Source organism: Ixodes scapularis, unplaced genomic scaffold, assembly GCF_016920785.2.
Source record: "Ixodes scapularis isolate PalLabHiFi unplaced genomic scaffold, ASM1692078v2 PGA_scaffold5__190_contigs__length_132052651, whole genome shotgun sequence".
In the NCBI taxonomy this organism is placed as follows: Eukaryota; Metazoa; Arthropoda; class Arachnida; order Ixodida; family Ixodidae; genus Ixodes; species Ixodes scapularis.
The window spans coordinates 122,203,137-122,217,984 of NW_024609880.1; the positions used below are offsets into that span (position 1 = coordinate 122,203,137).

Genomic DNA, 14,848 nt, shown 5'->3' on the forward strand with positions numbered 1-14,848 from the left:
AATAAGCGACGGCCACCTGGGCGCAAACCCTTGAACGAAGAGCTGGACACACGCACAACAGAGGGTTGGAAAAGCGAAGGAGAAAAGCTAGCGTGTAGGCATCGCTGAAAGGCAACGGCTTACGTACACCAGGCACGACAGATTCACGGCGTCCTGTCATCAGGACGACATTATACTTCGTTCATCCCTAAGCTGACTTTACGATGGGAGCTCAAGCTAACCAAAACCAATCAAACACCTTCCTTTGCTCACCTGTCCTTTTCTCTGCGCGTGGGTATAAAAGAGAGCTTGGTTACGTGGCGGATGATAGACTGCTGCAACAAACACTCAGCTTCCACCATTCATCCCTGAGCTGCCTGTGCGCCTGCTAGGGGATGAACGGGTCATTGGCTACAAGGCGACGAGCACATCACCAGTGAGTTAAACATAAATTTAACACCTGAGAGGAAAGGAACAACAGATCCCCAGCCTTATACTTTCGTAAAGCAAGGTCAAACCGTAAACTTCGAGCATTGTGAACAAAAACGACCGGAATATGTATGTAATTCCAAGTGCCTTGTCAAAGCCCCAGAACGTTACCTGAGTCCTCGAGCAAAGCAGGTGCCGCTCGCGGTATGCCTCGCTGCCTTCTCTTGGGAAGTTTATTCGGGAATAAGCCTACAGGCAGATATCACCCACCGTTTGTTGGGAAAATACACAATTTATAAGCTCTCGCCATTCCTCAACTAGCGACGCTTCTGCCTAATAACTATCCAGGCCCTTTGCGTGACAATGCAGAAAACCTTGGCCCCTTCGGGTGTTTGGGAAGAATGCTCCTTGAAAGGAACGACCAAGGATAGGCCCTTGGAAGAAACGTTTCACGTGACGACTAAGGACCAGCTGCCATTGCCGGACTTGAAAAGCTGACTCGGACTACAACTTATAAATCCGGAAGACAGAAACATATAACCGTTTTGGTAACAACCTTCACATTTGAATGAACAGTGAAAGCGGTGAGTCGACTGTCTTTCTGAGTCACATTTAAAGAAGCTATACATAATGTCTAACACTTATGCCGTGTGCGCCAGTAAAACCACCGTTCCGTATGGTTCACTTTGAGGCACATAAGGTCGTTGCGGCATAAACAGAAAGATCTGAGTTTTGGTACATAGAGACCAACTCAGCTCTATGACGTCACATCACGGCGTTGGCGCTGCTGTCGGTACTGCCCATGCGCCTCGCTTCTCCCGGATCTGGTTCCGGGGCTCGCGCTTTGGGGGCAAACGAGGGCTTGCTTTGTAAACACTGTGTTAGTGTATACTGTAGATAAAATGAGCACGAATTACTGCCTCAAGGTTTTCAAAAGTAATGTCAAAGTAATTTCACAGTAACTTCATTACTTCTGGAATGTAATTGTAATGTAATGTCATTACATTTAGTGTGCGGTAAATTCTAATGTAATTTAATTAAATTTTTTGTTTCCAGAAAAGTAATTAGTAATGTAATTTAATTACTTTTTGAAAGTAATTTTGCCATCTCTGCTTGCAAGCGGGGGATTCATTCCTGACAAAATGAACAGAGACACACCCACCTAATCCAAAAAAAGGTGGGGGAGCGTGACTTTTGTAACTGCACACAAGGGAGTGCTTCTTTTACTAACAAAAAATAAAAACAAATTTCGATTCTTTCACAAACTTCGTAATCGGTGAAGCAATATAAAGCGAATACGCCTGCCCATATTGCAACTACGTTTCAGAGGTCGTCAACAATGCTGGCCCTGAAACATTTGGTGTTCTCTCTAAGCGTTTCTGCGGCGTACGCCGACGTAGTGTTTCAAAGTTGGAAGAAACCGCCGGACAACAATCCTGACCTGAACAGAGAAAACCTTGGTGCGATGCAGGATGCGTGGAAGGTACGATTTATTTTCATTGAGGATATCGATTTTTGTAACGATATTAGCCATCTTCCTGCTCATAAAGCGATTGCTGCTTCAGTCGAGATCCTCTTTATATTAGTGAGGAGATGGCAGCCGGATGACCTTGTGAATACATGTTCTCGAATAATGGCCCTGCAGAAAACAAACCTCACTGCGTAGTAAAAAATATGTGATTGCCTTGAAATGTTATAACCGAAAACATTAGTTAAAATATCTTCTTAAATTTTCTTTCTCCCTAACGTCTTGAGTTATATTTGGACGAATTCTGAGCCTTGGAGGATGCGTAGAAGTTTTTAACCTTTGGAAAGAATGCAGTTTCATCTTATGCTTGCTACACTGGTTTCCCAAATGGCACAAATTTTAAAGGATAATACAATAAAATTTGATGTCTATAATCAAAAAAGTAGAATGAAGGTAAATGAAAGCTGCCATTTTCGTTGCTTAATATCAATAATGCCTGTTCGTTCATTTCATCGGACATTTCTTGTTTATTAATGTTATTTTTACAAGCACGAATATTGTTTTTAAAGCCTTTTAGTAGTTTCTTTTTACGTCGAGTCTACATTTGTTTCTTTTATTCTTCTAAAGAATCAATGACGTGTTTTCACTCGTAGACTGCATAGATGAGAGTGGAGTGCGCGTTTCCACAATCTTCATCCTAATTTATTATGAACGCAAAAAAAATTGTTTGATTGTGCTATTACGTGTAGCGTAGCTTTGAGTAGAAGTGTCTTCACATTGTGGTTTTATCAATGCAGACCCAGTTATACCTGAGAACAGCGCTTAATTGACGTAAATATAATAACAAAAAACATTTATATGTATATTTCAGACAATCAGGTTTACAGCGAACCAGAGCTATTATCTCATTTATAGTAATGGGTTGGGGACCACAAGGAATTACAGAGATGTGAAATGTCTCCAAGTGCAAACAAGTGACCTCAATGACACATTGAAGAGTGCCAATTACACATCAAAATGGTACGACACAAAATCTAAAACAGTGTAAGTATGTCCATTGCTTCACAATGTCCCTACGGTAGAAGTTTTTATTAAAATATCCAACCAGTTCATTGAAGGGTTAGTTGCCTTTTCAAAAGCCGATAAGCATCCACGAGCTACACTGAAGCACGATCGCGTGCTTGAATTACTTTATTTTTTAGCCAATAATTTGGTGTCTATACTATTTCAAACTGTATACTGAGGTTTAAAAATGGTACGCATGCAGAAGTATGAAAATTCCTCTTATAACTAAGATAGGATCACAATTATAGCAGAATAGTTACATCGTCTGAGCAGCGCGTATGCACTTGCCCGCAGCATATATAGCTGCTCCTTTGTAAATATACATGGCAAAACTACATTTCAACAATATTGTAAAGGCTGCGAGAACAAGCAAATCTTTATTTTACGTAGACAGATTAAAGGAACATGAAGCAAACATCGCTTATGCAAAAGAAAGAAAAAAAAAAAGAAATGCGGCCTTCTTGCAACTCTAAATCTGCATGGAAGCTTCGGAAATTGCATTAATTGGCGATCTGTAGCCGGGTGTGGCAGATATGGGAGTGACGGTGTCCCGTCATTAAAAGCACAAATAAGTCAACAAAACCATTCCCCATCCGCTGCTAAAATCGGCGTCAGCCCCTTGGTGAACAGTCTTTCGTGTTGATCGCACGCCGCAACCTTCGGCGATGCTATACCTTAAGCATTGGGGAATCGCAGAGGGTGCGCTGGGTTCCTAACCCAACTTTAGACAAGGTGATGCTACAAGTGACGTCACTCAAAATACGGTGTGAGAGTTGAGGGGTGCGGTGACCTTGAATTTGTTTTATCTTTTTATAAAAAATCATCAAGGCGCACACAAGCCAAAAGGGTTTGGTGTACTTCGTTCTATAGGTGACACTGACTAATTCTTGCAGTTAACTGGCCAAACCCCAAAAATCGACGCACCCCCTCTTTCAGGTGTATAATCCAGACATACTAAAAGCATGAATGTGACCATACATATCAGGCATCGAAAGTAAAAGAAAATTTGTTTCACTGAGGTAGGATTAAAATACGGCGAAAAGACACCCACCGTTCTGTTTAAAAAGACCAAAAAGGGCCATTTACTGAAAGTGAAAACAGACATAAGTTGCCGGCTCCCACTGGGAGCTGGCAAAAATTTGCAAGAACGGTCTCACAAAACAATCATCTATTTGTCCTTTCTCAAATATAGCACTTTCGCATACCTGGCACATTCATAGCAGCAAGCAATACACATCTTTAAGAGCTAAGAATTATATGTTTGTAGCATAGTTTAGAAAAATAGTTTAATCGTTGAGATTCACTTGTCTGTGTCTAGTTAATTTTAGATGGTATTGAAGAATAATAATTGGGGTTGTGTGGATATTTATACCACGTGTATAAATATCTGTAAAATACTGTGAAATGGTCAGCCATTTCACAGTTGCGACGAGTCACTCGTTGTAGATGCGCAATTTAGGCAGTGCATTACAACCGCTAGCCTTGGGTCTTTAACGTGCACCACGCAGTAGGGATACATGACCGCACGCCTGTACGATGCTCGTTCAGATCGAAACGGGCAGGGGTGGGGATTGAACCAAGGATACTGGGTTCTGCAGCGCGAGCTTTCGCTTCATGTGCTCCGAGCTGGGGTGCCCTATACAACTCGGTCACCGACCCCTTTTTTGTTTGTTTGTTTGTTTATTGCCACTCGGCCACCGATCCCCCCTTGGTAAGCATTTTTTCGTTAAAAGGCAGCGTTATTTTTTCTTTTTCTTTAGAATGAAGAACAATTTTATTGTCAGGTTTAATTTAATTTCCCTACGGAAAGATAAAAAAATTAAACTTGAGAATCCTTTCTTTCCTTCTTTTCGGTATTTGACACACAGAAGGAATTAAGTTTAAGCCCTTTAGATAGGTTCAGTTCACATAATTTGAAAATGAGCCAATTGTTAAATCTTTTTATTTATTTTTTATTTTAACCTAGGCGTTTTTACCGAGAACGAGTGAAGTCAATAGCATACTGTTGAAATAATTTTGGCTAATCTGAAGGCACGGAAAGTGCTAAATGATAACTTTACGTTTGGTTTTGGTTAGTCTTTATATATCTGATTCATGGATTTGATATAGGCTAAATGCACAATAGCTAAAAATTATGTTACTATGGCCTTAAAAAAAAAGCGTGAAAAATAATGCCTTGTTAATATTTAACAAACGTTGTTATTTTCCCGAAAATTTATACCGAGCGTCCTTCATAGCCGACGTACACTTCCCGCGTTACACTTTCGCACGCCTTCTCCTTTTCTATATCTTCTCAACTTTCTACCTCGCCCCAACTTGGCTCCGCTCGCAGCTTAGGAGAGGGGAGCGCTAAGAGGATTATCTTCCCTGCAGAAAAATCGAGGTTGTACGTCGGACTTTAAGGTTAAACAAAATTTCTACATATAGTTATTTTTCCCATCTTGTGCTACAGGAAATCAAAAACGGAATTTGTTCAAGCTGTAAAACAAAATGATTATAGTGTTGAAAATATTATGCATCTGGGTACGTACCTTACAATTTCTTGTAGTAATAATTAACGCTAACATCGTCATCGCACGATTTCTGGCAAGTGTTGTGCGCGAACCAGTTGTCGCCGGGAGGAGAACCGTGAATGCAGCAACTATTTATGAATTCATTATTCACAGTTCAATTGCCAGATTGTCAACGGGCCATCCGTCGACTAACAATACTGTTCTTGAGCTTCTATGTGCTCTCCATTGACTTACTTAACCCTTCGCATGTGTTTCATGCCAGAGCAGCGTGCATGTTCCTTTATTTTTTTATATATTTGAGTACTGAGTGCGACTATGGTTCTGGTGTGGTTTGTTACTGTGTCATGTTTGTTTGAATAACTTATGTGGACCCATAAGGGTTAATATTAGCTTAAATATACTCCAGCTATTTTGTATCCAAAATTTAGCGGTACACATAAACCGGTGTAAACTTACCAGGAATACGAAGTCGCTGACATATTGCAAGTGCCGAACATAACTGAAATGTTTCCATTTAAACTATAATTCTGGTTTGATGTGTAACATGTTGTTCCTCATCTGTACGAGTAATTTGAAATGATTCAACGTATTTTTACTATATATAGTGTTGTTTTCGTTTTTAAAATATGCCCATGTCTAGTTGTATACCACCCTTGAAATAGTTAGTCTTTTCCTCTTTTTTCTAGATTGTACTTCCATAAAACATGAAAATATTAATGAAGGTTTTATTAAAAACAGTCGATAAAATGTCACTATCTAATGTACCTTTCAAACTTATCTCGCATTAACCTGAACCAACTAAATGTTCTCAGTATACCTAATCCGTAGCCTCCTCTAAACCCACAAAACCTGGCAGTTCGATGGCGGAGCCATAGCGTGCCCGTCCGCAGATATGAAGTGCGAGGATCTATCTGGCAGCACGGCACATTTCTCAGGGAGTCTGGTAATCACCGTACAGTTTTTGCAGCGGCGAGGGCCTGAACCATGGTTTTCAAACATGAAGAGAAAAGAAGCGGTAGCCCGAGGAACGCGAGAAGCACGAGCGGACATTCCATCGCTCGGGACAAGTGTGTTTCGGCGTCTTACCGCAGCGGGGCGCCCGCTACACGACTCTTGTCTGCCGCTCTACCCTTTCACTTCTGGCGCCCGCGTCACGTGACAATCTGCCAGGTTTTGTCAGTGCAAAAGAGGCTACGACTAAACTTACAACCTTTTTTTTTTTTAATATCGTCGACGAGCGGCCATTGGGAGCTAAAAAATGGCGTCCCTCAGCTATTAAAGCGATTCGTGTAACCGTCTAAAATATTTCGTTCGCGCGCGCTTGATGTGCGCGCTGCGGGGCTGGTGTTTGGTTTTTATTGCCGTTAGTTCCTTTTAATCTTTCCATGTGGTCGCAAGACTTACGTATTGTGCTCGGTTTGTTTCTCTTGCTTTGAGACTCCCCCAATTCAAAGCCAAGGCCTAGTTCATGAGTAACTTCTGAAAAACGCGGGAAAGCTGGCGCTCTTCCCTTAATTTGAGACGTACCATGATTGACGTAGGTGCTTGTTCAGCGACAACATGTTTCGAAACCGCGATCTCTTGTTACCCTGTAAGTTGAAGCGTAAGCGGGTTATACATTACTGTTTATTTCTTAAATACTTCTTGTAATTATTTCAATTTCTACGTAGTTTTTGTGTAGGTTATGGGAAACAGAAAGTATATAATATTAAAACCTGGAGTAAGCTATTGGAACTATGTTGGAAACAGTAGAAAAACGAGTGGCAGTTGCTTGCAATGGTATCAATTAACTTCCAATGCCGGGATATGAGGAAAATGCCCAAACAAGAAGGTACGCCATTCAAGACGGACAGAAGGTTACGCGCAAATACTCTATAGAAAACCTTTTCCTTTCGTTTTTATTCGGGGCATGAACGTGGAAGACTTCCACCACCAACATTCACGAACCAGAAAGCTCAATGGCGTCTTCACCTGGCTACATTGTGGGCATTCGACGGCCTTATACTTTGTCTCATTCCACGATGGACTAAAGCACAAAGCCACGGGCCGCCATGTCCAATCCCATTCGACTTTATACTATGACACGCTTAACATTGATTAGAGGTTGACCAATAATGCTCCAAATCCAAAAGCGCCGCATCATTTCTATAGCTTCGACGCTGTGCAAAGAGCCTATATGTCATGGTTTTCTTTGCGATGTAAAATTGTAGAGTCACTCGGTGTTCTTCGATTCGAGTCAGTCTGCACCCACCCCCTGCTCAGTGATACCAGACGCGGGATCCGATACGTGCATCGAAGCGAAATACCACACGATTTTTAAGGAGCTCGTGATTGGATCTTGCGGTCCGTAGCTTTTGCCTTCAGTCCATCCTAGGGTGAGACGAAGTATTAGCCCCGAGAGCGAACGCAAGCGTCGCTGCGGTCGCCGCGCCCTGATTGGGTGAGGTTTACCGTGACGTCAAGGGGATAACTCCGCTCCGCGATCTCGCATCGGCCCGCTTCCCAGCACCGGTCTCCATATGGTTTGGCCTTGTGTGCCGCGAGCTCTTCGAGGAGCTCGACTTCGTTTACCCGGTGTACAAGACGTTGAGTTAGGCCGATACTGACGCGCTTCCGTATATTTTATAAGCCTGCTTGTCCCTTTTACCTTTAAAATTGGGTTACAAATCCCGAAAGCTACCGGCGGAGGCAATTCCGCCGATGAACCTCCCCGGCTGTCCACACGGCACAAGGCAATTTCGCAAGGGATCGGTGAAGCGGTGGCGCAAGTGTTTCAGATGCTGGAATTCTGTTCCTTGCATGTTCCTGATTTAGGACGATATTACATCCCGCTTTCAAGACATTTGAAGTGACATTCATATTATGGGCCTTTACGTTGTCGGCAAATGAGCTCGCGACCCCGACTTTGCGCTGCCACTCTCCTTGCGTTGGTTCGCAGATGTTTTAAAGTCCCTGTTTCTGATTGTCTTCGAAGTGCTCGTGGAACAGGCTTTTTGTTACATAAATGTAGCTTCTTCGTGAAAGAATTATATAGTTTATACACGTATGCAGGCATATTTCCTAAAAGATGCACAATTACTGGAAATTTGTTTTTATGGTAGCAGCAAAAACGGCCGAATTGCCCCCAGTTACCTGTATGATATGTATTGAACTGCCCAAAATATGCACAGCAATAGTGCCGTAATTTGGAACGTTTATATTTTTTCCTGCAATTTTTATTCCAGCCTTGGGTATTCGGAAAATACACCGTTTAGTCTGAAATTACATTTCAGATTAAAAGAGACACTGCTCCAGGTCTCCAAAAACTTCCTCAGCCTCCAAACTCCCTACAGCTGGACACTCTGGCAACAGAGTAAAACAGGAGTAAAATTAAGCATTCGAACGACTATCCAGTGGTAGATGCAGCACTAGTAGCAGAAAATGTGGAACATGTGAAGGACGACAGTCTGCCTGAGAAAAGCTTCTGGTATTTTAGCTTCAGGACAATTCGATTTAAGTAAATCTCAATTTTAGGGCTTAAGGGACTAATAACGAGCTAGGCACCTTCGCTTACGTTTGTTTTACATTACTTGAGGGTTGATATAAACAAGTCCACAGATACCACCCGTGTAGACCATTGAAAAAATATCCGAATCCAGCAAAGGTCAAATGCGAGCAATGTATATAATAAATGTTCCTTGTTTTGTTTTTTTCTTTAACTTTGCCCCAGCACTTTGGCTGTCTTACTTGTGATTCTCTCCCCATGACATAGACTGTACTTAGCATGTTGCTCCAGCAGCATGCAGCTTTTCTGCTTCGGCGATCAGGTTTAAAAGCAGATGCAAAAAAAAATAGTATACATAACCTGCCAATTCGTTCAGACCATCAGCAGCATTTATTGTGCGAGATGTAAATCTATAGTGATGCTCCTGCAATTGTGGCCATATTTATTTTCACATACCAGCTGCGATTCATGCGTTGCCTGCGCTATTAACCATGCTTAATATGTTGGTTGAAGTTTCGTCTGTAGCTATAGGCCATACCTCAATAAAGGCACATATAAAAATTTACACTTCCTATGGAAAACACGCCAACAAAAAAAAAATAGAAACGAGCGCGCCGACAGCTAGCGTCGTCACAGCCTCCACAGGGCGAGCGTTGCGAGTCGGGGAAGAATTCTCTCCTCGCCTTGACGTCACCCAGGTTTGCCGTAAGGGGGCGCCACGCGACCTTCTCGGGGCTAATAGTCGAAAGGCTCTGTTACACTCCAACGTTGAGCGAAGCGAACGGAGCGTAGCGCGGAACGCGCGCGTTTGATTGGCCGGCGAGCAGAACTCGATATATGCGAGCAGTTAGTGGGGAATTGTAGTAGACCGTTCCCGCAGCCCGCTAAGCACCCGGATAGCGCTCCGTAATCCGCCACAAGACCTTGAACTATGCAGATAAGGCTGGCGGCACGCATGCGCAGCTGCGGCGTTTTCTTCGGGGATACCGAAGCGGAGGAGAAAAACGATCTACTACAACTCCCTAGTATCTGCAGGTGCGCTGCGCTACGCCGCGCTTGCTACACTCGACGTCGGATCATACCAGAGCCTGAAATGATCAGTTCAATACACTATTTTCGAAAGTTCACCACAGCACCACTGGCGGTCGCTATTCTTCGGGCACGAAGAGTGAGATTTAATTCGAGTCTTTGCCGACCGCTGATGCAGCACTCGTCCTTATGATGAGCTTAGTGCCCGTCCTCAAACAGCGGCGTTCTCAGATTGTTGATCCAGCAGCTATTGGTGTCGACACTTTTAAACGGGTTCTATTATCCGTGTCTACCTACTCATTTTCTATCTTCCTTACTTCTTTTGTCTAATTGCTAACGCCGTTTATTGTTGACTGCAATTACAGCTGTTTGCGGCATTTTTTTTTTATTGTTTTTCACGGTGTAATTTTGGGCTTTAACGCTACGCACCAAGTCCTGACTCAAACCGGAACCCTACGTATGCTGTCGAGCTCGCAACGTACCACTTAATTAAAAAAAATTATCTTCCGTTTTTCTTTTCAAGGTCACCCTAAGAGTAAAGCCACATCACGAAAGGGAATCTGCTACGATGTCAATTTCAACTTCTTCTGCGATGATGATACAGGCTGCATCATATATCATATGGAATGCTGGGGAAGAGCCTTCATTAATTATTCAGACAAATACGTGCTATTCAGCAATCCCTTTTGTCATATACTGAGATCACTACAAAATGAAGAGGACTATGAATGTGGGTATAATGAAATGATTTCTCCTACAGTGGCAACTTATTAAGAACACATTTTTAGGCGCAAAATGAAAGTAATTGAATTTAAATATATGCCTGATATCCAAAATCTCTTTTTAAAACAGCTCTACTAAAAACAAGGAAAAAGTATAGACCAGACAAAAAACAGCGCTCATCTCTCTCGTTTTTCCTTGTCCTTGTTTTGTCGGGTTGTTTTGAACCAAGACTCTCGTCAACCAGCTAGCCCAAACATACCTTTTATCAAGATACTGAAAGTCGTTTCGATCTTAATACCAACTCAAACGCTTTTCCAGTCACGTGCCGTTCAGAAACCGACAACTCAGCATTCAATGACTGCGAAAATCACCCAAAGGTCGAGACAAAATCATTCAACCAAAGGGCGATAAGTGTAAAAAGTTTATTGCGCCTTAACACAAACAGAGACATAACAAAAGGATAGACGTATGGGTTGCACTGACGTCACATCGCATACCTTAGACCACCATGTAAGAGGAGGAGAGGTGAGCTGCTTTTGTAAGAATTTTAAGTGACGGGTTATTAATGTTCTATAACCTTCTGGGAGGAGAATAGCGACGCCTGTGCAAATCTGGGAGCCACAAAAGAGAATCCTGATAAGAGGGGAGCTCCCTCTTCCCCTCTCTCTGGTGGTTATCGGAGCGCTGTTTGAATGACGTCACGTGGAACCCATGTGTACAAGTGGCCTCTTCAGAATCATATGACACGAATGAGGCGAGAGCCCAGTTCCATGCAAGCTAAAGGCAACAAACCTTTCCAGCGCTTATCACCCAGACTAAAAATGCCGAGTCAGTCGGATGTGGACGCAAGCGCGCAGCCTGATATTCCGCTGAAGAAAGCAACTGCGCATGCTCAAAACGCGTTCCACAGACCAGAAGAGAAGGATGGCACGGCGCTGAAGGTGACTGTTGGAAGCATCTATAGACGTTTGGAAGTACGGCCTCTGGGCGCCGCCATCTTGCTCCTTGTGTGGGTTTATTCTATGAGAGTCAAGCATTTCTGAGGCGTACCTACGGATTCCAGACTGGCGCAACAAACAAAGTGTGTTCCACCCACGGTGGACATACTAGCTCTTGAAGCGCGGCCCCTTAGAATCGTCTATAGGATGCGTCGTTGTCGGCGTAGCAGGCAGAATTGCACACTACCGTGGTGCTGACCCCATGCGGAGACTTATATGACTCCTTTTATACTCATGCCAAAGTCTGGAGCGGTCCTGGTGAGATCACCGGTTGGTAAATGTACTCGAGCATTCCACCAGGTCAGGGGTAGTGGAAACAAGTGTTGGGAGCTGAAATTGCATAGATCCAAGGACAATGCCCACTCAGCCTCGAACCTGGCGAAGAATCGCAGTCCTAACGCTTCTGTGGCTACCATGTTCGTCGGATACTAATATAAAAAGATACTCTACTCATTTATTTTTCACTACGGTAGAAACAAAAAGACATAACTGAAGTACGAGATCAAGGTAGCAATAGGCCGTAGAACACTGAAGTTTATTAAGTTTGCAAGTACATCTCCAGGTACAAATTTCACGGGTCATGAAGGTTGGAGATCTTTATTTGTCGCCACCCGACTGCAGCTAATAATCGAAGCTTTAGCCAAAATATAGGATATGAAATATAAAACAGCCGATTAAAATGATATAGTGCAACGCCCCAAATATAAGGGTACAAACAGTTTTACTAGCGGAGACCAGCGGTCAAGTCGTGTGTGCTACAGCGTATTCTGATTTTAGTATTTTATTTCTACCTTGACAAAAAGCCGCGGATGAAAAATTAGACTTTGGTTTTCCTGACATTACATCTAACTCCTTATCTTCACTCTACTTGTAGAAAACCTATTCAAGTGGCGAAGTTAAACCTCTTATCGCACGTTGATGTGGGAACAGGCGGCAGCCATCTTGCTTAATCTTTGCCTTAATTTTAATAGACAGGCCAATATTTAAGGTGCACCTTAATGAACTCGTTCGAATTCTAAAAATCAGGACACCGGTGATGTAGTGCAGCATTACAGATCGCGAAAGCTCGCATCGATAGCTACGCTGGTGAGCCTAAAGTTTAAAATCGCAGAAAGATCAATAGAAGTGCGTACTGTCATATCTTTGAGAGCATATTAAAACGATTACACCCTGTCTGTGAAACTTGAATCGTATTCTAGTTTTGTTTTTTCTGCAACGTTAAAAAGAAGTCTCCTCGTAATTTTTTTCTTTATTTAGCTTTTTCAGGTTGGGCAAACTTACATCTATATTTTTGCCAGAGAACCGCTTGTTTTTCATTTGTTTTATCCTAAGCGAACTGTTAAAAACTGAAATGCGCGTTTTTCCTTTTGCCTCAAGATATGGTTCTTTTTTTTTCCAGCTTGTGAATTCTGGTTGAGGGAATTTTTGTTAAAAAATGTGACCATTCCCCAAGCCAATACAAGAGCAGGAAGCGAAGCAACCGAGGAAAAGAAGAAGGAATTGGACAGTTCGAGTAAAACTACGTATTTGTATGATTCCTTATTTAAGGAACTTCCGTCCAGCTGCCGACACGCATTTCTTTTCAACTGTGGGTATCCGACATACCGATTTTATGACAAGGAAGATTGCGACAAGATAGTTAAAACAGATATGGCTGCATCAAGTGACGTAAACGCAAGTCGTTAGCACAATAATTCCAGCAAGTATACTTCCCGTCTCTGTATCGGACATCGCGCTCAAACTACCTTCCACGTGTCTTTTGACGTTGTCTTTTGTTGTGTCGCAAATGGGAACCAGGGCAGTACCTAAGACAGCCCTTTAAACACTGGGGATGACTTCGGGCAAGTGCAGGAAGTAGCAGGACTTTGTGCCGTGTGATTGTGTGATATCTCGAGAAGAAACCTTGCAGTCTGCAGTGCTGAAAAAAAAAAAAAAAACTAGTAATAAAAAAGTCAACTTTAGTGAGTAGTACCTAAGATATACTTCATCTCTGTATTTTTGCAATAAAAATGGCAATAAAATAAGCATTTCTTTCAATAAACATTTATGACTTCAAAATGGTTGCTGTGAATAAAACCAAGGGGCCTGCGTTTCCGTGGTGATTGGCTACAGACTACGTCGAGATCCAATAGCAATGGTTGTGTTCTATGAAGGCAGCATGCCGCTGATTAAAGGGACGATGGAACTATTTTTGTAATTCGCGCGAAAACCAATTAGAACGGACCCCTGACATTAAAGCCACGAAACTCGCTACCGGAACTTGAGGCCACGTGATCTGCTCCCGACTATACGCCGCCAATGTTGATAATAGCCACGCGCTAGGGTTGGCAAAGCACAGGACACGCGCTGACATCCAGACATCGTTATGGTTCGGCTTTTGTTGTCATTGCAGCGATTGGACATGGGCCACTACCCGAATGGCTCTCGTGCTATCGAACATCACGAGCCCAAAACCAGTGCGCACACAATGCTCGGGTCCAATCTACGAGCCGCATTCAAATATCGTCAGAGGGGGGGGGGGGGGGAGAATCTTCCACTTACGTCATCAAATTTGGCTAAGGAGAGATTCAATAAAAGCGCTCGCTTTTGTCGTTGAAATTACATTGCAACAAAGGAGTTTCTTGGCGAGTGGAGTTGCGTGCGAGTATCCTTGAGTCCCACTAGCGCCACTACGCTCGTGTAAAGTGGAAAACAATAAAACTGAATATCGTTCAACCGCCCCTTTAAGTTGCCACGAAAGTTGTGAAGGGCAACCGAGCGTCAAATGGTCGGCCATTTTCATTCCACATAAGTGGTCATAATCAGCAGATTTACACTAATGTTTAGCTATATCCTCGTCCGAGCATTTGTTCCTCTGGCATGGCGTTGTGACGACTGCGGTACGCCCAAGGAGCGCCTGGTACTGCGACCTGTGGATGCACGCGATAGGGGGATAAAAGGTTACTTAATTAATATCGCTTCAATATTCTCCCCTAAAAATTAATACAAAATGTCTTTCTCGTTGACCGGTATTTGAACGTAAGGCTCACGATTCATGGTGTCCTGGGTTTGATTTCACTTGGGGGACACCCAGATATTTGTTTTCAATTTATTTATTCCCTAAGTACCCCCTCGTGTGCAAGCGTATTGTGTTGCATATCAAAATGCTTACAATAGGGCA

At 42.9% G+C, this 14,848-nt stretch overlaps 1 protein-coding gene across 1 annotated transcript; it reads left to right on the forward strand.

Annotated features, from left to right (window-relative positions):
- Positions 1-1,747: 1,747 nt before the first annotated feature.
- On the forward strand, positions 1,748-13,374 carry LOC115316480. Its single transcript, XM_029975838.3, has 5 exons — positions 1,748-1,891; positions 2,748-2,920; positions 5,394-5,464; positions 10,491-10,697; positions 13,088-13,374. The coding sequence occupies exons 1-5, from the start codon at positions 1,748-1,750 to the stop codon at positions 13,372-13,374; spliced, it is 882 nt and encodes a 293-aa protein (XP_029831698.3).
- The last annotated feature ends 1,474 nt before the right edge of the window (positions 13,375-14,848 follow it).